Source organism: Alnus glutinosa, chromosome 12 (assembly GCF_958979055.1).
Source record: "Alnus glutinosa chromosome 12, dhAlnGlut1.1, whole genome shotgun sequence".
NCBI classification, from domain to species: Eukaryota; Viridiplantae; Streptophyta; class Magnoliopsida; order Fagales; family Betulaceae; genus Alnus; species Alnus glutinosa.
In genome coordinates, this window is record NC_084897.1 from 11,799,854 (window position 1) to 11,822,362 (window position 22,509).

Genomic DNA, 22,509 nt, shown 5'->3' on the forward strand with positions numbered 1-22,509 from the left:
AACTAAAGTCTTAACAAATACAAATTAAGGGGTCTAAATATACAATATTTTGGACACATTACCCTTAGAACTTCATTTCTTGCCGGACACTATTCTATTGGGTTGTGTTTCGTATATTTTTGAAAACAGTGGTTAACGTAATTTATTTTGTCCTACCTTATTCGTAACATTAATTACGATTTTCGCAATTACATGCTTTCTATTAAAGATAAGACATTTTCCTTGAAAATTAATTTTTAAAACCGAAATTTCGAGGACGAAATTTTTATAAAGAGGGGAGAATATGATACCCAGAAAATCAACCACTATTTTAATAAGTTTTAATAAGCAGCGTGTAACCGGTAACTAAAATCTTTAAAATACAAAAGCCCCAAAAGAATTTCTTCCTTAATTAGTTAACAAAATAATCAATAGTCGAACGTTCGACTTTACCTTGGAACGTTCGATATGGACCTCCCTCAAACGTTCGAAACATCTCTAGAATGTTCGATGTGGACCACTTCTATGCATGATCAGAACAGTACATCAAATATTCGAAGCAACTTTGGAACGTTCGATGCGTATCCCTTTTCATTTTTCTGAACAGTGCATCAAACGTTCGAATAACCTTTGGAACATTTGATGTTGACCCCTTATCTTTTTTCAAAACAGTACATTGAACGTTCAAACTAGTACACCGAACGTTCAATGTCACCTGAAAGCAATTTTAACCTACTATCCATCTCATTAATCCTTATCTCCTCATTCCTCGCCTATATAAACCACCCCTCACAACCCTCATACATCTCCACCCTCTCCATGCATCCTTGCTACCTTATTTAATGATTGAGAGAGTGATTTTAAAGAGCGGAGTAGCTTTGGTGTTGTTCAGTTTCATAAGGTAAACCTCGAACCCTAGACTCTTTTTCATGTTGTTAGTACCCTAAACATGAGTTGTAGTAAATCCTTAACGTGTTGAAATGTATTTTTAATTAATCTCTCTTGAAAATGAATATTTTTCTAAGAAACTTGAAGCCTAAACTTATTTTTCATGAAACTTAATGATGAGTGCCAAATATTGTATATTTGGACCCCTTAATTTACATTTATTAAACATTTAGCTTTGTTGTTTCTAATGTGTTTTGCTAGTTTTGGTGTTTTAGCATTTTGCAGGTTATTAAGTGAGAAATTGAGGTTTTGAGGCAAAAAGGCTGAAAATTCGAATTTTCTGGAAATGGGCTCAAGCATAGCCTTGTTAAGCTCGAGCGCACGCGCCCACAGCAGTCATTAGCCCGCAAAAGAGCTTTTCAAGCCAAGTGCACTCGAGCGCAGCCTTGGTGAGCTCGAGCGCACTCACGCCTACAACATGCCTTCGTCTTTCACCCGAGTGAGCTCGAGCGCAGCCCTGGTGAGCTTGAGCACACTATGTAGAACTAGCAAAAAAAAACGCAGACTCATACCAGAACGTCAATTAGACGATTTTTCATGCCAAAAGCACCTCTCTCTTTCTCTGATTTTTGCAGCAAGTCACGCTGTGTTTGTGCTCTGGCTTGTCTCTTGCAAGAGAGGGAACCCTAGAAAGGAGTAAAGGAGTCATTTTGCTTGACCCTCAAACCCTAATGCTCGTCTGTAAAGCCATAGCTATCCCCTCCTTGTAAACCAACGAATTTAGGCAGTAGACTAGGCCAGTTTCTCTTCTGTTGTAGCTTAATTCAAAAACTATTTTCATTTTGTAACTCTTTTCTCTTAAGTTTCCTTTAATTTTATGTTATTTCTTCAAGCTTTTGTGGTGTTTTTAGTCATGGGAGGTTAGAACTCTCAACTAAGGTTGATGATGAAACATCACCATTGATAACACTCACACTCTTGTTATGCTATTTGTACATTTGATGTTCTATTGATATGTTATTCAAGTTGCATTCACTGTAATGCCTTATGTCTTAGAATGAATGTTCATTTATTGAAGTAGTAGGACATTTAATGTGTTTCAACCGATGGATACATTGATTTATCGGTTTGAAAAAGGATATCCATTGTGATTTGTTCTTTGACTGGATACAATGGATTATTTGATTTCAAATGAGTACTCTTTGTGATTTATCTTTGAATTTGATTCATTAAATAATTCTAACATATGTGGTTAAAGACTTGAATGACAAGCAAAGCTTAAATGTTCTTTGGGTGTTTAAATAGAAAACAAGAGTGTGTGTTGTTGGATTTGGTTTGGTAAATTCCTAAGCCTTAGTTCCTTTTATCTTTTGTTCTTCATTATCTTTAACTCTAGTTTGTTGTTTTGCATGTTTAAGCCCCAAAATTTGGAACCAGGTTAAAATGAGATTAGTTAAACAAGAGACTGATTTTTTACCATTTCTCTATGGATTCGACCTCGCACTTGCATACACTATATTGCAAACGATTCGTGCGCTTGCGAGTACTCTTTTAAACTCATAACACTTAACGTTGGAATGATTTGACATGTTGTATGCAAGTTAATGTAAGTCTTAGTTTTGAAAGAAAATGGTTGGAGTTTTGATTTTTGAGTCGTATGCGTTCTGGAGCATCTCGAACGTTTACTGTAAAGGACCGAACGTTCGGTCCTCGCGATAATTGAATGATCAACCTAGACACCGAACGCTCGACAATGGCTAGGAAAATGTAATTAGGGTTTTAATAAGATGTTAGAATGCTTCAGTCGTAGTTAGGGTTTTTACGTGCATGGGTCAGAACTATCGTAGTATTTTGTATAATAATAGGGTATGATTTCGTAGTAGCGGAAGTTTGAGATGTCCGAACCTTTGGATGAGTGTTTAACGTAAGTAAATACTTACAAAACTAGCTTTGTTTTAACGTGCGATATGTCAGTTGACTATGCAAATTTTATTCTTCGTATATTTTGTGAGCCTGTTGTTTGAACACTGAATTCATGTTGAGTAATATTTACTTTATAATGTTAACAAATGAATAATAATTGCATCGTATGACATCGTAAAGATAGAGTGAAAAATTCGCTAGGATGAAGACACCAAGTGGATGACTCTTTTGAAGGGTTTGGGTAACTAGAATTTAATTGTTATAGTAATGTGTGTTTGGAAGCTCTGAGCTTATATTTGATGATACATACTTGTGTTGTGAATTCAGAACTAAAAAATCTCATATCACGATTTCATTTTCGCATGCCTGATTTTTTTTTTTTTTTTTTTTTTTACTCTGATTAATGTGGGTAAATCTTTCAGTCAATTACCAGTTAATTGAATTGGAGAATTTGCCAGTAACCCACACAATTACCCAATTTGGTGGGTGTTACACGTAGTCCTTGATTAAGAGAATGTTTGAGATTGTTTTAGGAAGCTTTAAAAATACTTTTAATACCTAAAAAAATTGTACCAAACAAAAAGCTGGTATGTTTAGTAAAATATTTCAAAAGTACTTGTTCAACTTTTTTACTCTAAAAATAGTCAAAACATACTTTTGTGGAAAAGCTTATAAATGTAGCTTTTTTTTCAAAAAGCTATTTTTTGACTTTAAAACCTATTTTTCCAATTCAATCTCAAACATATCATATGCTTTGCCTCATGTTCAATTCCTTTTTGAGTGAAAAGGTACTTGAGGCTCTATTGATCCATGTAAATTTCGCACCTCTTGCCATACAAGGAATGTCTCTAGTTTTTTAGCGGAAACACAGCAACTGCATGCCAATTTCAAGTCTCGCGTTGGGTAGTTTTGCTCGTAATTCTTCCTCTATCGTGAAGTATATGCTACTACCTTCCAACTCTCCCCGTAAGAACACCCACCCCCCCAATCCTTTTTTCCATTGGCAGGTCAACACAAATGCAGTCACAAGTCTCTGTTGCAACTCTTGAAAACTTGTCTTGCAATTGTCGCTCCATTCAAAACGAGCGTTCTTCCGAGCAAGAGTGCTCAACGGTCTTGATAGCTTCGGGAATCCTTCTATGAAACGTTTGTAATATCCATTGATACTCCTCCTCCAAAGATCACATGTCCAAGAAACGACACTTCGTTGAATGAACAATGAGTTGGAATGGTAATTAGATTTAAATATAATAATATTATTTTGTCCTTATTGATAACTTGTACATAAACCACACTTTTTATACCAAAGTTATACACACTCAATTGAAAAGAAACAACTTCTTTTTACAAACTTTACCAAACCCTAACTAACTACGATTTAAAAATTACGTTTTTATGAACTGGATTTTAAACCATTATTTTTTAAAATTGTTAGTTTGAAAACCATAATTTAAAAACCAAAACCACAATCTCAAAAGGACCTTAATCACACATTGAGGGATAGTGTGATTTTTTATTGCAAATTATAGGATGGGATAATTGAATCAATTAAGTGACACGATGGGATAATTGAATCAATTAAGTGACACTTTCCAAAGATTTTTAAACGGAGTTAAGTAAGTCTTATTAAGAGGCTTTTTGAGATTGCGTTTGAAAAAAGTAATTTCAATATCTAAGAAATTGTGCCAGACAAAAGCTAGTTTGTTTGGTAAAAACTTCTGTAAATAAATTTTTTTTTTTTTTTATTTTTTTTAAACATTAAAAAGTAAAAAAGATCAAAACTTTCTTTTGAAAAAAAATAAAAATAAAAATAAAAATAAAGCTTTTTCTAAAAAAATATTTTTATATTTAAAAACTATTTTTTCCAAAACAATCTCAGTTCTAAATCTATCTAATTTAAATTTCCTCATACGACCGCATCTTCTTTAAACTTTTGGTTATAAAAAAAAACCCAGCTATCTCTCTCGCTCTCTCCCGAAAGAATGGCCTGCATCCCTCTCCTCCGCCTCTCAGCCACCGGTAACCTGAGTTCACGGTCGGGCCTCTTCCTTGAGCCGCATGTGGTTCAACCCAAACTCATACGGGCCGCACCAGCGAAGCGGAGCAGGAGCGGGAGCAGCACCATCACCCGCATGTCGTACAACCCAACCCCAGCCACAGATCGGTTAATCTCAGCCGTGTCTTACACCCTCCCCTTCTTCAACTCCCTCCAGTACGGCCGCTTCCTCTTCCTCCAATACCCACCTCTCGGCTCCCTCTTCGACCCTCTTCTCCCTCTCCTCTCCCTCTACAGGTCCATCCCCTACTCCTCCTTCGTTGCCTTCTTTGCCCTCTACCTCGGCGTCGTCAGGAACCCCAGTTTCAGCCGCTACGTCAGGTTCAACTCTATGCAGGCCGTTACTCTAGACGTGCTCCTCGTGCTGCCCTTGTTGCTCCAGCGAGTTCTCAGCCCAGGCCGCTCCGGCGTCGGCTTCAGGGTCATGGTCTGGGGTCACAACGTGCTGTTTGTGTTCAGTGTCTTGTGCTTTGTTTATAGCTTCGTGTCTTGTGTTCTCGGGAGGACCCCGTACCTGCCATTCGTTGCTGATGCTGCTGGTAGGCAGATCTAGTTTTGTTTGTAATCTTGGGCGTTCCTTCCAACATCGTTTCCTTTGTTTTGTTGAGTTGAGATCCAGGAGATTTGTTGTTATTTTGGTTAAATATTATGCGTTTTAGGTTTTTCAATGCAATTATGGAAAATTGTATGCTTGGTGTTCTTTCTTTCTGTGAGGCAGGCATTTTAGCATTGTTTTGGGTTTTGGGATGCTAAAAACATGAACTTTGCTCTTTGTACAGAATCTTTTAAGGCCCAATCTAAACGAGAAAACATCCAGGTAGAGCGGTTGGGATAAATTGCAGCGGATCGGATAATACTTCGGCTTTGCTGGTAGAGCAACTTAGACGCCTCAGTTGGAAATAATGTGGCAGAGATACTCCACCATGGTTTTCCCAAAGCTGCACTTAATCCTGAATTTTATTCCCTAAATTAAGGAAGTATTAATTTGAGGATAAGACGGATTGACACTTCCTCAATAGCTTCCCCCTTCTCTTATAGATCAAAGACCCCCACTCCTCTCATGGGGTCTTCCGTCTACCTTTGTATGCATTCTCCTCCTCATGGGGAAAGTGAGTTCAAATGGGAGAGGGGAGAGCTTTTCCTCCCCCATTTCCCTCTTTTATCTTCTCTTCATTTTATTTTATTTTTTTTCACACCTTTTATCTGTATCTTGGCACTCATATCTACCGCACAACCGCCCTCTCCTCCACCCACGCGCCTCCCCATCAGGGTCACCGGCCTCTGTTCTTCCCGCCAATGCCCCATTTCACAAAGAGTGCAACCAATTCATCGACGCAACTATTTGTTTCCTATGGTGGATTTGTGGCTTCACTCCAACTCTTCCTTTGGCTTTGGATCTCCTTAACTGGCACACCCCCGCCCCCCCCCCCCCCCCCCCCCCCCCCCCCCCCTTTTTTGCATATGGAGACTCCTATATTCAGTTGCGATGTTCTCTAAGCATCCTTCGTCAGGCACCTTCCTCACCGGACATTGCGGTATTGCACCTCTTCAAAGTTTTCGGTGTAATCATTATCAATGTCTCTTTAGGCAGCCCATCCACTAGGTTTCTGGTGCAGTTTATCAATGCTGTCCTCCCTACTGTGACTTCCAAGCTCCCTTACAATTGCAGTAGGTGTCTCTTTAGGCAGCCCATCCACTAGACTGCCTCTAAAACAGTTGTTTCTGGAGGCCTCTTTCTTTGTGTATGTGCCAAAATTTTGTTGGGTCGTACCATTCATTTGGCCCATTCCTAAATATTGTTAGGTTGTATTTTGCACTGTAACATTTGTTCTGGGATCTTTGTGCGGCCACCCTTATCTAATCGGAGTGGCCATATAACCACCCTTTGTCTCCACCGAGGGTGGCCACATGACATACTCTTTTTAAAAAAAAAAAAAATTGTATTTTATACAAGTAATAAGTTAGCTTTACATATGTATGTGTTTAAAATAACCAGGCGTAGTCCATAGAAAACATTTTCTCAAAAATGGACCCTACCAAAAAATGCTTCTTATCTATACGTCACATATAAAGTAAAAATAAAAATAAATAAACCAAAAATAAATAAATAACTTAACCGAATACACTAACAAACATAGACTACAATTTCCACTTTATGCAAAAAAAATTAGTTAAAACTGGAAAGTCGAACATTTATTATTTGATTGATAGATCGATTTGTTTTGTGTTAACTCTTCCAATTTCAACAGCGTTACACAGAGAGTATTTTTTATTAAAAAAATTGTTAAAACAACATTTCACAACAAGATGGAAGATGACCTGAAAATCAATTAGTTATTTACATTGAGAAAGAAATCGCTGAAATTTTTTGCAGAGATATATAAATATATGATTTTAGCAAATTATTTTTGTTTTTTCTTTTTTGTACATATCTATATGTATTTGGAAGGACCTCAAATAATTAAATGTTAATATTACCTTAAAACTATTTATATATCACTGTTTGAGGTCCTTCCAAGGCTTTTCTCTCACTCAAATCTTCCCCAAGTCTGGTTTCTTTTTTTCTTTTTTTCTTTTTCTTTTTAAAATATCAAAAAAAAAAAAAAAAAAAAAAAAAAAATTCTAAGTTACAGATTTATCAAAAACTGCCAAAACCCACTCCAGAATTTTGGTGGAGAAGAATTTATCAAGCTATACTGCAAAGGGTGCAGTGGTCAGTGCCCAAAATTCCCAGCAAACAATTAGTAAAACACTCGAACCACCAAAACTCAAAAATCAGCACAAAAAGGTCAATGCCATTTGTTTAAGCGGCTGTCGTGAGAGATTTCATTGGTGGGAACCAGGGCCAAATATTCGAGCACCATCGGTTAGGAAGGTGTTTGTTGTCATTGCTGTCAAGACGTGAGAGAACTCGAGCAAAAGGGAAGAAGATGTGGAGTATAAAAATCACGGATTCTTTATTATTACTCAGTAGCTCTTCTTTATTCTTATTTCTAATTTTTTTTATTATCACTCAATAGTAATTAATCAAGGATTTTTGCAAGTTTGTCCAAGAGTCAATCCTCCAAACATTCACAACCATGTGATTAGAATTGAAAGCATAATGTGATGAGATCAAGAATATTAATGATGCCAAAAGATTCAAACCTCAACTCTCAAGAACCGTGGGGAAGTTGATCGGAGTTCATTTGGAATACGAGCATCCCTTTCACGGCATTGCATGTGGATTATTCAAGTACAATGATTGACTTAAAACCATGTACACAACCGCATCAAACCAAATTTCATTACAACCACATTTAAGTAGGAATGCAAACTCCAAGTTAACTTAATCAGAGTGTCGAGACATACCTCTCAAACACCAAATTCATAAACCTAAGCACTGCTCAAGTCATGATGACCATCACTGGAGAATCACAGCTCAACTCCGCTAAAAATTAACAAAAAAAAAAACACATAAAATAATCTTTTCCCTACATGTGTCTTAACACTGACCTCAACGATAACATTTTCAAATCCATATTCTCCACAGCTAGGATCATCTAGTGTCGGTCATATCGCCTGAAAAGAGGAAATAACTAGTCAGATACGGACCTAAAAAGTTCCCACCATGTGCATATGAACAAGCAGACACCATACACTTACTAAATACACCCAGGCCATATTTATGGGAGTCGATTATAATCATATAGAGTGCTACATTTATGGTTAAGAGTGCCTCAGACTGTTCGGTGACCATAATATAACGATTAGACTAATCCATTGGCATCTCTGCATACCTAGGCCGTCAGCATGGTTAGTGGACCAAGACAAAAAAAAAAAAAAAAAAAAAAAAAAAAAAAAAAAAAAACCTTAGTCCTGTGAACTCAGGCAAGCTCCATGTAGTTAGCAAATGTGACAAGACAAATAAATAGTGCGTAAATAAAACAAAAAGATGATATCGGGAAAAGAGAAAGAAGTTTCCAGTTCAGACTGTCCCTTGGAAAATCCTTCTGTTGGAGTGGATAAAGAGAGGATCTATACTTTATACAAACAGTGGTACTACTGAAAGTAAAGTAAAATCTTCAGATAACCCAATAATCAGAGCATCTGACAACATAATAAAAAAATGACATTCAGATGCATGAGAATCACTACCAAAAATACATACATGCATACGAACAAGTGAAAAACCCTTCCTTGGACCCTGACTCTTGATGAGATGTCAACAATAGTAGAATTATACAAAGGAAGCACACATCAAAATGTGTGGAAATGCCTTTTCAAATAGAACAAAACAGAGTAAAGTACCTGTGGCGATCATAATCCCTGGAGCGCTCCATTGACCTTGACCGTGACCTGCGGCGACTTCTTGAATCATAACCACGAGAGCGATCTGAATCTCTGTCACGCTCCCGATCATGTCCACGTTCACGGTCATGATGCCTGTCACGATCTCTGCTCCTACGATCGTAATCCCTGCCCTGATCACGGCTATCTACTCTCTCCCGATCCTTGCTAGGTTCCCTGTCTCCATCCCTACTTCGCTCCTTTGATCTATAAAGTAAACAATTGAAGGTGGGGGTGGAGGAAGAAAGAAGAGTAAATATCCAGGTAGGCATTAAACACAAAATTGATATATAATATATAGAATTATACATAAAGACAAAGAAAAAGTTACCTTCTCTCATCCCGATCAACCTTTCGGCTCTTTTCTTTCTCTTCCTGACAAATTAATTATAAAAGAACACCATTGAAACACTCACTTTTGAAAAAATGCAAAGTTATAGTTAAATTGAAAAGGCGAAGTTTATTTTAAAAAGGGAAAAGCAAAAAGAAAAAGACTTAGAGATGTAGCACGTCACAAGGAAAGCAGGTAACAAAGCAATGAAAAATATACCCCCTTTTCTTTTTTCTTTTTCTTTTTTTCATTTCTCTTTTTCCCCTTCCCTATTTATTAGTTTGTAAAAGTACTAAAGTCTTTAAACTAGGCAAATAAATTACAAGATTTTCAGAAAAAAAAAAAAAAAAAAAAAAAAAAAAAAAAAAAAATCAGAAATGACATACAAAATTGTGGCAGCCAAACCACATGAATTTAGACCATAATCAAGCATATCATTCACCAAACTTGCCAAAATAGCAAGCAGGGGTGTTCACCGGTGGAGGCAACATGTAGAATTCCTGAACATGGAAACCACAAAAACCAATATACTCCCAATTTTTCAATAGTCCATAAATAAATTAGCTGAAAATCGAAGACTTCAGTTAATAACAAGATAAATCCCAAATAGACGTGAACAAAGAAATTTAATCTCCCTTTCAGTAGAAAACTCTACAAGTCAATGGCATATCAAAACTTGATTGAAGAAGTGTATGCTTATACTAAACCATGAAGCAAATTAGACCCAAAACAACTCCTTAGAAAAAGTTCCATTCTCCAAAGTAAGTACATTCATTTTCCCTGACAAATTCTAAAAGAAAAGGGCACTTTAAACAGCACATAACCAATAACCAATTATCCAGCATCATTACACCAATGACCAGCCACATCCTTTACCTGCAACTCTCCCAACCGGGGGTGTTAAAGCATGGTCAGCTCCACAAACAGAAGGTACATCTGGATTTCTTTTATAGCAACATGACAAAAACTAAAACAAAGTTGCACTTAGAACAATACTTTACCATGATAATGTAGCACTGCTGGACCAACCACCGGCATATATAGTGAAAAGGTTAACTCTCCCCTTCAAAGGGGAAGGTCAGTGTTCAACGCATGGCGAGAAGAAAAAAAGAGGTGTGTGAGGTTTGAGGGCAGCAACCCCCATTCTTAAACCTAGTAATACCAGTGGATCGAAGAGAGAAAAAACGGAAACAAAGTACACCAACAACAGAAATCCACAACTGCTTGTCCCCTTCTCTTTAGTTAACCATGTCATCACCTAAAATCCTGTTTGCACGTACTATGTAATATTATTCAAAAGCCTGAAAATCTAGATAACAAAACCCGCCCTCTACAGCAATGCTTCTGGATCAAGGTTAATATCACCTTCTCCAATGCTTAGGGAATCTCGGGCTATTGAACTTTGTTCCAATGGCTTCCACATCTGTTATTTTGCAAAAGCCAGTATTCTAACATAAATATACACATACATATATAGATACATATCCATATGCATGCATACATATCTATGAGTTGCATTCAATGTTACAACACTCTAAAGGAGAACAATATATTGAAAGACAAAGCAAAGACATTCACCTCTTAACCATGAATCGAGCTAATAAAGTATATGTGCCACTGATGGGAACCACTCGAAAGCTCCGAATCGCTTTAAGAGCATCCTTAATGCAAGCAACACCATATAAATCCCGAAAACCTTCCTTAAGGGCCTGATCCCACAACACAAGTGGTGCCAGAATAATCTTGAAGCCATCTCCCACCTCAAATATGGTATTATAACTAGAAAACACCCCACAACCCCTCCTAATATTCTTCCTTAACCCCACCCCATAGACCCAAGAAACTCATTAGAACACCACCCACCACACAAGTTGCCATATTTAGAATCCGCAAGAACTCCCACAAAGCCTCTCTCATGCATATAGCGTCATAGCCATTTTCCCAAGAGAGCACAATTGAACACCAATAAATTCTAGATCCCAATCCTTCCCTCAAAGATTGGGGAATAAACCTTGGACCAACTTACCAGGTGAAATTTGAACTCTTTACCTAGCCCAACCCATAAAAAATCTCGTTGTAGCTTCTCCATGCAGATTGCAACACCAACAGAGAGGGAAAAGAGACATGAAATACGTAAGCAAATTGGAAAGGGTCCTCTTGATTAAGGTAACCCTACCACTATTAGGCAAGAACATCATTTTCCACCTAGCCATCCGAAGCTATCTCTTCTCGATAACATCATCCCAAATACGCTTGGCCTTATAAAAGGCTCTCAATGAAAGACCAAGATACTTCAAAAGCAAGGAAGAAACCCTGCATGCCAAAATACCAACCAAACCATCCACATTATTGACATTACCCACAGGAACCATTTTGACTTAGCTAGATTAATTTTCAAACCGAAAACAGATTCCAAGCATAAAAATAACAAATAGCAAAGGTGGTCAAGATTAGCCCCACAAAAAACTTAAGTGTCATCTGCAGACAAAAGTTTCCCAAGTTAACCACACCAGTGTGCCTAGACCCCAAAGATAAGCCTAAAAGAAAGCCCCCATTAAAAGTTGCAGAAAATATGTGGCTTCGAAATAATCTTCTCAATAGCCCTTCTCAACCTATTTGCTAAGACTTTGGCAATAATGTTGTAAACTTCGCTCACAAAACTTATAGGTCGAAAGTCCTTAAGATCAATAGCCTCGGATTTATTCAGAATGAGAGCAATGAAAGTGGCATTAAGACTTTTATCAAACTTACTACTAGTATGAAAATCGTTGAACACCCCCATAATATCTACCTTGATCACATCTAAGCAAACTTAGAAGAATTACATAGTAAAACCATCAGGACCTGACACCTTATCATTGTTTATACCTTTCACCACCTCAAGAACCTTGCTCTCCTCAAACGATTTCTCTAACCAAGAGGCCTCCTCCTCATAAATGGAATCAAAAGAAAAAGGTCATCCAATTTGGGCCGCCAACTCAATTGTTCTAAAAAAAGTCTATCATAGAATTGCACAATGTGATCCCTGATTGCAAGATGATCAAAAGAAACTGAGCCATTTACTAACAGTGACTCAATGGAGTTGTTTATCCTATTCAAGTTGGCTACCCGATTGAAAAACTGTGCATTTTTCACCCTATTTTAACCATAAAGCCCTTGACTTTTGCCTCCAACTTATCTCTTCCAATAAAGTAGCTTTTTCCAACTCACTAATAACTATGACTTTCCTCAATTTCTCTTTATCAAATAGAGCTCACTTCCTCCAAACCATCAAAAGCACACAACTCATCCAAGAGAGTTTTTTTACGGGTCTCCACATTACCAAACATATGCTCATTCCATACTTTTAAATCAACTTTCAAGGCCTTAAGTTTATGGTCAAAATGAAGTTTGGGGAGCCTTAAATGCGATAAGTCCACCATTGCCTCACCTTGTCCACAAAGCCTTTGGCCTTTATTTTTTATTTTTTTATTTTTATGACGAGTAACCCCTCCAAGACAAGGCTACTTTGTGTATTCACCTCTGTTGGTAAACCTCAGACTCATGCAAAGCGCCCCTTCCACACGAATCAAGTAATACTTCGGCTTTGCCAGCAGGCTGGAACCTCAGGTTTGCGTCATAGTTAATGGAACAAGATAACCACCTTCTTAATTCTCCACTGCCTTTTTTTCCCAATTTTGAGCTAGAGGCCGAAACCTGATCAATGGTTCGCTTAAATGGCCGTAAAGAAGGCCAAAAGCTCCTCTTCAAAACCCTCGCACGAAAGCCACACAGAATGACAGATTTCCTTCACCATCTGCAAAACCCAAGTTGAAGGCATTGTCCATACACTTTTCTATTCACCATCTGCAAAACCCAAGTTGAAGGCATTGTCCATACACTTTTCTATTCCGCAACTGCCAAACAGTATCTCAACGGAGTGGACTCCTCAAAGAACATTTCCACATCCAGACAAGACGAAGTTCCAAGAGCATCACTCCTAACCACACCACCCACATCACACCCAACTCACTCAACAAGAACAATAAAATTATCTTCTCTACACTAGCACTACCCCCTGCAACACCTCTATAGAAGAAAGAGGACGAAAGAAAATAATAATAACAACAATAAAACAAGAAGGGAACCCACTTAACCTTCCCCTTTTAATTTCTCTAGCTGACTTCTCCATGTTTGAAGGTTCCCACCGAAGTTCACCAAGCCATTCCCTCGTACGATCTCGTCTCCTTTTGTAGCACGAAAGCTAGGAGTGGACGTGCCTGCAATCTTGCCTTGAGCAACCTCCTTTTGAGCTTGGGGTACGAAGGCAACAATCCTAGCGTGACCTGATGTATGAGGAACTCGCTCCACCGTAGCACATGACGCCGAAGGGTACTCCTACAACTACCCCGCCCTACTTACCACCTCCGCGAAGGTCCTTGTACCACCACCTTTCATCATCTCAGCGGCAAAGCTACTCCATCCCCTCCTTTCTCACCTCTCCAGGATTATGATAAGGCCTCTCCGACCGCTACCTCCAAAACCTGGCTGGACCTATTAGAGCATCTTTGAGTAATGAACGCCTTGTTTCCATCCCTTGATGATTTGAGAAATTCGGTCACCTCCGTCCTTCAAACCAACTCCAATGAGTTCGACAACCAAACACCACCTAGCTTACCCAACAATAATGCTAGGGAAACCCCACCGCTACTTTCAACCATCGAAGAACTAAACACCCCTCTACTACCAAGAGCTCAAAAAGGCTTAAACCTCTACATTAAACCAGCTCAAGAAACACATCGTAGACAACCAAAACCAAAGGCTAACCATGCCAACATCATAGAGCTCACATAGACGATAGAATATGTCGACACACACCTACATCCCACCAGCTTAGTAACAATACCACCGTTAAATTACACATTCTCTTGATATATATAGCAAACCCATGTTTTTAGTTTTTGTTTTGAACCCCAAGGGTGTTGGGCCATATCCATATTTCCTAGTGTTTGAAATTAACTCTAAATATAGGGAAACATGAGAAGCACATTCGCCACACGTCATGGAACATCAGGTGCATATTGAAGTCTAATATGCACTATACTCAAGCCATTTCTTCTTCGGGGAATTATTCATGCTCAAGAGACTAAACACTACATGATAATGAAGAAAGATATCAGCAAATGTTAAAAAAAATCCTTCTCCGAGGTTAGAAAAACTCACAGATCGAATACTAACTGAGAATCTCTATAGAAGAATGTCAAACATTATACCAGCACCTGAACCAACATATTCAGAATACCGACTTAAGGACATTCCAAAAGACATGATAGGTAAAACAATAGATATCACATTGAGCATTAAAGCATCAGTTTGATTATATGTTGTTGACATTTATTTTGCCAACAAAAATAAATGAATATATACTTGAGTAATTAGCTAAATTCAAAAGCCAGCAGGATACTGGAAGAAGTAAGATGATTTTAGTTGCCAATAACAATTTTTTCCTGCTCAATTGCCCAATGTATTAATGTTACCACGCATAAAGAGCCAACCTATGTCAAATAATAATAATAATAAAGGATCAAAATATGTCTACCTGAAGCTCTGCTAACTTCTCACGGATTTGCATATAGCCTAAATGAAGCTTCCCTCCAAAATGATCAGCTAAACGTCGGTCACTGAAAAAGGCAAGAAAAATAAAACTGGTTTGCACATTTGAAATATCCAAATGCTTTGATAGAACACATTCATTTACAGCACAGCTGTCCGATAATTTTCTAGCTAATAATAGCATGATCTACAAGCATAAAACAGAAAAAGACGCACATTCTTTAGCTGCAAAAGTAATCCTCGTAAAACTGGGCCCAAGAGCCTGCTGGTGACAAGGAGGTATAATTGTCGGGTCAAAAGCTGAATTTGAATCCCCAAATACTAACTCTATGTTTCCCTAAGAAAAGCTAAGAAAATGTAGTAAGAGTTAAGGAAACAGAAGATCAAATATTACCTGTCATAAACACTCAAAAATGCTCCACAAATGTCACAAACACGTAATTTCTGATCAGTCTGAAATAACAACAGGATTGACAAGAATTAGGATTACTGATAATCAAGCATATAAGGACTTTGAAACATGGAAGCAAGGCACTGGTTTGCCAACTGTCCAACCGTGCTTCAAGTGCATGTATTACATTTACATTGAATTCCTAGAGTATGTCTAACAACACACACCTAATATGGGTACTTCATTTGCTTTGAATAATTTTACGAAAAAGGAGCAAAATAAGAAAGAAGTGTTAAACAGTAAAACAATAATCATTTAAATCAATAATCAATTTAATTTTTCTAAACATGCATGCCTGGCACCTCTCTGTGTCTCAAAAACACATGTAAAACACGCCCATGACGACACCGTTTAGAGGCATTAAGTTGTTTCTCTAGGAGAATGTTGAGTATAATATTGCATTTGGCTAAATTTTGACTTAAGCTCTTAATATGCAGTTCAGCTCTGGTTTTCTATACTACTAAAATGACATTTAGATTGACAAATAGCAAAATAAGCCAAGGTAAAAAAAAAGGACTTACAATGCGCACATCAGCAGCAGTGTACTTGGAGGAATCCAGAGCAGGCTCCTGCCGGGCAGGTAGCTGAGAGAGCAATAACAAAACTATTAAAATAAGAAACAAAAAGAAAAGAAGATAATGGAAGATAAAAAGATTTCAGAATAGCACAATGATATAAAATAAACCCGATGACTTCATCATTAAACAAGCCCAATAAACATAAAGAAGAACCTTCTTAAGGGCTTCAGCCTCTTCCAAAGCCTTCTGTGCCTCCTCAACCAAACCCTGCTCACCTGAAAAAGTTACAAGACTTTAAGAATTATCCACCAACGGATTCCTAAAACTATAATAGATTTTGAAATTGTACAAATAAAGCATTGTTCAGTCACATTTCTTTCGCGCTAAAATCTATAACATCGTAAAGATTCTCAAATCAACTTAAGAAGTCCCATACCAACTCATGCCAACTCTACATTCCCTTTTTTCGAATTATCATTAAACACGCAACACAGGTCCAACTCTACATTCCTACATAATCTTGATTATAGATACAATGAAATTATAAGCTGAGTCAAATTAAGTTAACATGTTACGATAAATTGTGAGCAGACTACATTTTTTTTATTGACAAGTTAAACGTGTACCCAGTGTGTCTTGAACCCATAGACTCCACCCTCCACCCTCCACCTTGTTCTTATCATGTGAGGAGATGCCATTTTGAGCTAGAACTTATTGGAATAAACCTACACTACTTATCAAAAATAAATAAACCTACACTATCGTTACAAAAAACTAGGCTTCAACCAAACTTTTTCTTGTAATTGGGAAACAAGATTACCACATCTTCTAGTGGGGGTTAGGAGGGAAAAAGGAGACAGTGACGACGACAATTCTACAAGAGACCTCCCTCTAAAAAACAGAGAGAGAGAGAGAGAGAGAGAGAGAGAGAGAGAGAGAGAGAGAGAGAGAGAGAGAGATGGCAAACAAAAGGAGAGGTCTTCCTAAAGGGTGGCGAAAAACAGGAATTGCCACACTCGGGTGAAAAGCTCTTTGCCTATCTGGGATAAGGATTTTGTTGAGTTGTACTTGGTCAGGTCAGGTAGGTATTTTCCCAAATAATTCATATTTATACAACCACAGTAAGTTCGAATTTCTGTACAACACCTTGAAATAACAAGTATCAATGGATACAAAAAAGGATCTATTAAAAAATGAAGTATAAAAACCAATTAACAAACAAATACTGGTTGCATACACTAACCCACCCCAACCGAAGAAAAGATGAGATCAATAGCAGTAGTTATTGAAAATCCTGTAGAAACACAGCCTAAGCTACTTACCACCAAAAATTCAGGAGCAAATAAAAGGTGCCTTTTTCTTTTAACAAAATAGTATACAAACAAAGGCAGAGGAATTAGGTTTTTTTTTTCGATAAGTAACAAAGGCAGAGGAATTAGTAAAAAGGAACAATGTATCTAAAATGTTAAACCATGAAAATATACACTAAAGAGTTGCCACAAACAATTGCAAAGCACGTATAGAACATATAAAATGCTGCTTAAGATTCAAATTCCTACAGTAACCCAAAAAAATTGAGAATAACTGACTTACCAAGATCCTCCGCTTTCTTCAACTTTTCATTTATCATTTCCTGTGTACGAGGATCGGGAGTAATTACAGGTAAGGGTGCCAAAGGTGGTGGATTTGGCAAAGGCTGAGGCAAAGATGCCCTATCCTTATTGAATGCATCCAAAAGAAGCATGGACTGTAGCCATAAGCAGAAGAAAGACACATGTTTGAAAGTCAGAATATTAAGTCCAGAAAAAAGAAAAACAAAGAGAAAGTAATGGAACTTCTACTGATGGGTCAACATCATAGAAGAATACACCAAAACAACATAACAATCACAGCATTGACAAATCAAAATTTGTCTCAAAAAGCAATCATCACCTGTTTGTCTGCTCTTCTGGTTCTCAGTTCTTCTACTACCTCCAAAGCTCGAATCTTAAGATCTGTTTTGCCTTCAAGATCTGCAAATTTTACATCAATTTTTTTTTATCAGTTATTTAAGATTTAAGCAAACTTCTGGTGCATGTAACTACCATTTCCACATTTAGAGAACTTACAAACCGAACTCTCTACATATATCGACCACTCAAAATGAAGCGTGAACAACTTTTCTTTTAAAGGGTAAATACAACCAATACCCCCATAAGGAATTGACTAATAACCTCACCCTCCACCACTTGTTTAAGTGGAGAGGAGATGCCATTTTGTCCACGAACTAGAATTGATTAGTGGACATAAACAAATAGAAGATAGAAAGATGAGCAGTTAAGGAGTTTGAAAACATTATAAAGCTAACTTGTATACTCTCTAGCAAGGAAACCACTCAAATCAGTACAGAGAAAAACTAAACATTAATACAAAAAATTCAACATCTAGACAAGGGCCAACAGAAGGGTTTTTTTTCTCTATTCAATACAAGGGAAAAGGGGAAGGAACGACAGAGGTTATATGCTAATTACTATATACATTACCATATTGATCAGCTTCTTTCAACTTCTCTTTGATCTGCTTGGATAGCTCAAGTACCTCAGGCGTCTACAATTTAAACAGCCAACAATTTGTGAATCACAAATTCGCAGGATGAAAATTATAGGATATGAAATGAAAGAGTCAACCATCACCTGTGTAACCTCAGAGACAGAAATTGCAATAGCAGCCTTCGCATCATCAGCCTCAAGGCGCCTAAGAGCTCTAGTAATCTTCCTATCACACTCAAGAATGAGCCTATCTATAACATCCTCCAAATCTCTATCATAGTTATCAGGCCCTTTTGCTTTGGCTTCCTCATATCTAGAAAGAGTTAAGCACAACTACAGACAAAATAAAGTTTCCAACATGTATATGCCATTGCATAACATTCACTTATAAAAAAATAAAAAAATAAAACTCTTTGAATTGCTAATTTAAGTAGCTAGTTCTTGCAATGTCAAGTAATTTTATTTTATTTTTTATTTTTTGATAACTCAATGTCAAGTAGTTTTAACCGTTATGTATGAGCTTTTGAGGCTTAAAAGCCTTAATGCATAGAAAGCCATGGTAAATGAAACAATGCCAAAGCACCAAGGACACGTTCCTCAGGAAGGGAGATAGGGTAACAAAAGGAGTGAATAACTGGATTCTTCAACAAGTTAAATAAAAAAAATGAATGACCATACAGACCACAAAATCAAGCAGGTGGCTTGTATTGAAACTATAAAACAGATTTATCATTTTCCATGTCCAGCACCTTGACGCCAACTTTATGTTGGGCATTTTAATGACAAAAGAAACACTAAAATGTATAACTGTATAACTTTCCATAAAACTAATAAAGATACTCTTTCCTCAGCTGCAAGGAGTGGACCTTTGGGCAGGGACCCATATCCATTTTCTGAAACAAATAATAAAAAAGGAGTGATTTTGAGAATTAAAAGAGATCAAATAATTATCTATGAAGAGAATAATTTCACAAATAGCAAGAATACAATACCATTGATAAAAGAGAGTGCACATGCATTAATACCTTAATAACTAAGGTGCTATTTGATTTAAAATATATGGATGAAAGAACCCACATTCTCCTAAAAGAGGGGGAGAAAGAGAGAAGGGTAAGGAATTCCTTCTTAATCAATTTATGAATCATGTACCAAAAGCCATTTGGGACGAGGTAGTCGAGAAAATGGAAAAAAATGTAGGCTAGTTGGAAGATCTAAGAGTGGGGTTGGGAATAAAAAAATATCATGTTGTTCAACAAAGCTCTCCTCAGTAAATGCCTTTGGAGATTCAGGCACGAGGAAAAAAATTTATGTAGACAAGTGATTGAAATGACGTATGGGATCCAAAGAGGGGGTTGGTGTTCAAAGGACGAGGACCTTATGGGTGAGTCTTTGGAGGAATATTGGAAACAGTTGGGGATCTTTTTCCAACTTTGTTTCCTACAAGGTTGCTGCATTCGCTTCTGGCATAACATATGGTGCGGAGAAGTGGCTCTTAAGCATTCATTTTCATAATTCTATTCCATAGCCTGTGACAAAGAGGCCTTAGTGTCATACTACTTGGACCTATCCAGATCCCCTATCCGCTGGTCTTCATTAGGGCAGCCCATGATTGGGAATTGGAATCTCTCGACTCCTATCTCAATCTATTATTCTCTCGAAAACTCATCCGAGAGAAGTGGATAGTATGTTGTGGACACCATCTAGCAACCACAGTTTTGCAGTGAAGAGCTATTATAAAATGTTACAGTCAGGTGAGCATAGTTCATTCCCTTGAGAAAGTATTTGGAAGGTTAAGGCCCATCCTTGCATTGCTTTCTTCTTATGGACGGCTACAAAGTGTAGAATCCTCACTGTGGATAACCTTGGAAGGCGGGGTTTCTCTCTAGCTAACTAGTGTTTCCTTTGCAAAAAGAATGAGGAAACTATGAATTACCTTCTCATCCACTGCAAGTATACTACTGATCTCTGACACTTAGTTCTTAACAAATTCGGGGTTTCTTGGGTGATGCCTAATAACATCCTAGAGCTACTTCATTGTTGGAAAGTGATTCTTACTCTCTTAATGTGGAGCATTTGGATAGAAATGAATCGGAGCCTCTTTGAGGATGGCAGAGACTCCAATGCGCTTTTTCAAAAATCCTCCTTTTTCTTTGATCTCTTTTGGATTGGGTTAATGTAAATGTTCCTAATTTTGACTCAGAATCTGGTAGATTTGATTTGTTCTTTAGATTGTAGTAGCCTTTAGGGTATTCGGCTTTCTTGTATACTTTTAGTGTACGAGGGATTTGCCCTTTTCTTTCGATAATATTATTATTATCATAAAAAAAAAAAAATACATCAAGATTAAAACCTTAATCATTAACACCATGAAGATACATAGACCATATAATTAGAACTATCAACAACCTAAAATGTGCACATACTCACCCACAAGTTGAAACTTCTAGATGTCATAATATGTTTGATGATCTTTGGCATGGTGTTTCTTTCACATAATAATGTGCACATACTCGCCCACAAAACATGTGCATCCATAACCTTTGGTTCCTGAGGCAGATCCTCAGCCAACTTTTATAAAACTCGCTCTTTCGATATGTAGTTCTTTGTATATCAAACCCAAAAATTGAAAAACAAAAAGATTCAAAATCTACTTTCTTTTATCTTCCACTTTCCTACAATTTATCATGAACCAAACAGTCTACTTCTCAAAATTTTCAGTAAATAAACAGGACATTCAAACTTCCAAAAATAACTTTCTTCTGTCCTCAGATTTTAACAAAAACCAAAAATTCTTCCAACAATAACAATTAGCTTAAGCTGACATGCTAATGAAACCTACCTTGTTTTATAACCCGCTCTGTTAGTCCTTTGTTTCCTCACACCCCAAATCCCAAACAATTTCTCATAAATTGAAGAGTCACAAATTTTCTCAGGAATCAAAAGAGCCAATCAAACTCCAAAAAACCAAAAATTCTTCCCCTTTCCTCAGATTTATCCAGAACTAAGACCTTCTTCCAGCTACAACAATTAACTTAAGCTGAAATACTTTGAAGAATTGTGGTTTTCTTTCAAATAAATTAAAATAACACAAGTTACACTGTTATGTAACCACTCTTTCTCTCTATTAGTCCTTCAAGTTTCCTCAAACACCCAATCTCGTACAATGAAGAACTTTGGTATTCAAACTCCACAATCTTTTCGCTCCCGCTTCACCACAACTTTCTGGGAACCAAACTTTCTCAGCAACCAAACAGGCCAATCAAACTCCAAAACAGCATAATACTAAATATTTATTCTCCACTCCTCAGATTTCTCGGCAAACAAACCGTAAACAGTTATTGCAGCACCAACTAATAGCCTATCGGTCATAGATTTTAGAGGATTGGGGTTTTTTAATTAAACAAGAAAATTAGTATAACAGATAATGATTTTTGAAAATAGTAGAATTACCGTGAGTTGGAAGAGCTCGTGAGGGCAAAGGCCGACTAGGTAGAGGCGGCAAACGTCGCGATCGTAGTACTTGCGGTTCACCTCCCGGACGTCTCCGTTTCGATTCGCCCCCATCAGCACGTCCAGCTGCTTCCTTATCGCATCCATGGCTTCCTCTCGCTTTTTCGCTCTCTCTCTCTCTCTCTCTCTCTCTAAAACTCCGTCACTCAGAGTCTCAGAGTGGGATTATTTAGGGTTTCCTTTTGGGAAAATGCTCCAGCTTCTGGTTAGATTACGATTGTGCGTGGCGTTTTCCTATTTGCCCCTGTAATTTCTTGTATTTACTGGAAAAAATAACGGGACGGGGATCACTAGTCTATGTCAAGTTTGGTATTTCCCCAGCGTAGACCGACTCGATTGGACCGGGTCAATTTGAATCGGATCGGGTTAGCTTTTTTAAAAAAAACAAATTAAGTTCCTTCTAA

General features: G+C 37.5%; 2 protein-coding genes across 3 annotated transcripts; one reads left to right on the top strand and one right to left on the bottom strand.

The window, feature by feature from the left end:
* The first annotated feature begins 4,696 nt into the window (after nt 1–4,696).
* On the top strand, nt 4,697–5,545 carry LOC133851685 (protein TIC 20-II, chloroplastic). Its single transcript, XM_062288219.1, has one exon. It carries the CDS (start codon nt 4,773–4,775, stop codon nt 5,397–5,399), a length of 627 nt encoding a protein of 208 aa, XP_062144203.1. The 5' UTR covers nt 4,697–4,772; the 3' UTR covers nt 5,400–5,545.
* A 2,561-nt stretch (nt 5,546–8,106) lies between these two features.
* On the bottom strand, nt 8,107–22,305 carry LOC133852187 (uncharacterized). 2 transcript variants are annotated; one of them, XM_062288884.1, is made up of 13 exons: nt 22,046–22,300; nt 19,436–19,488; nt 18,740–18,908; nt 18,590–18,653; nt 18,000–18,079; nt 17,661–17,814; nt 16,281–16,342; nt 16,071–16,133; nt 15,493–15,551; nt 15,085–15,166; nt 9,507–9,550; nt 9,137–9,382; nt 8,107–8,407 (listed from the first exon to the last, which is right to left on the bottom strand). In XM_062288884.1, exons 1-13 carry the CDS (start codon nt 22,190–22,192, stop codon nt 8,389–8,391), a joined length of 1,242 nt encoding a protein of 413 aa, XP_062144868.1. In that variant the 5' UTR covers nt 22,193–22,300; the 3' UTR covers nt 8,107–8,388. The 2 variants fall into 2 exon arrangements, 1 of the variants encoding a protein (XP_062144868.1); XR_009895901.1 differs by lacking the exon at nt 8,107–8,407 and adding an exon at nt 14,709–14,764 and having other exon boundaries at nt 9,303–9,382; nt 22,046–22,305.
* Between the last annotated feature and the right edge of the window lie 204 nt (nt 22,306–22,509).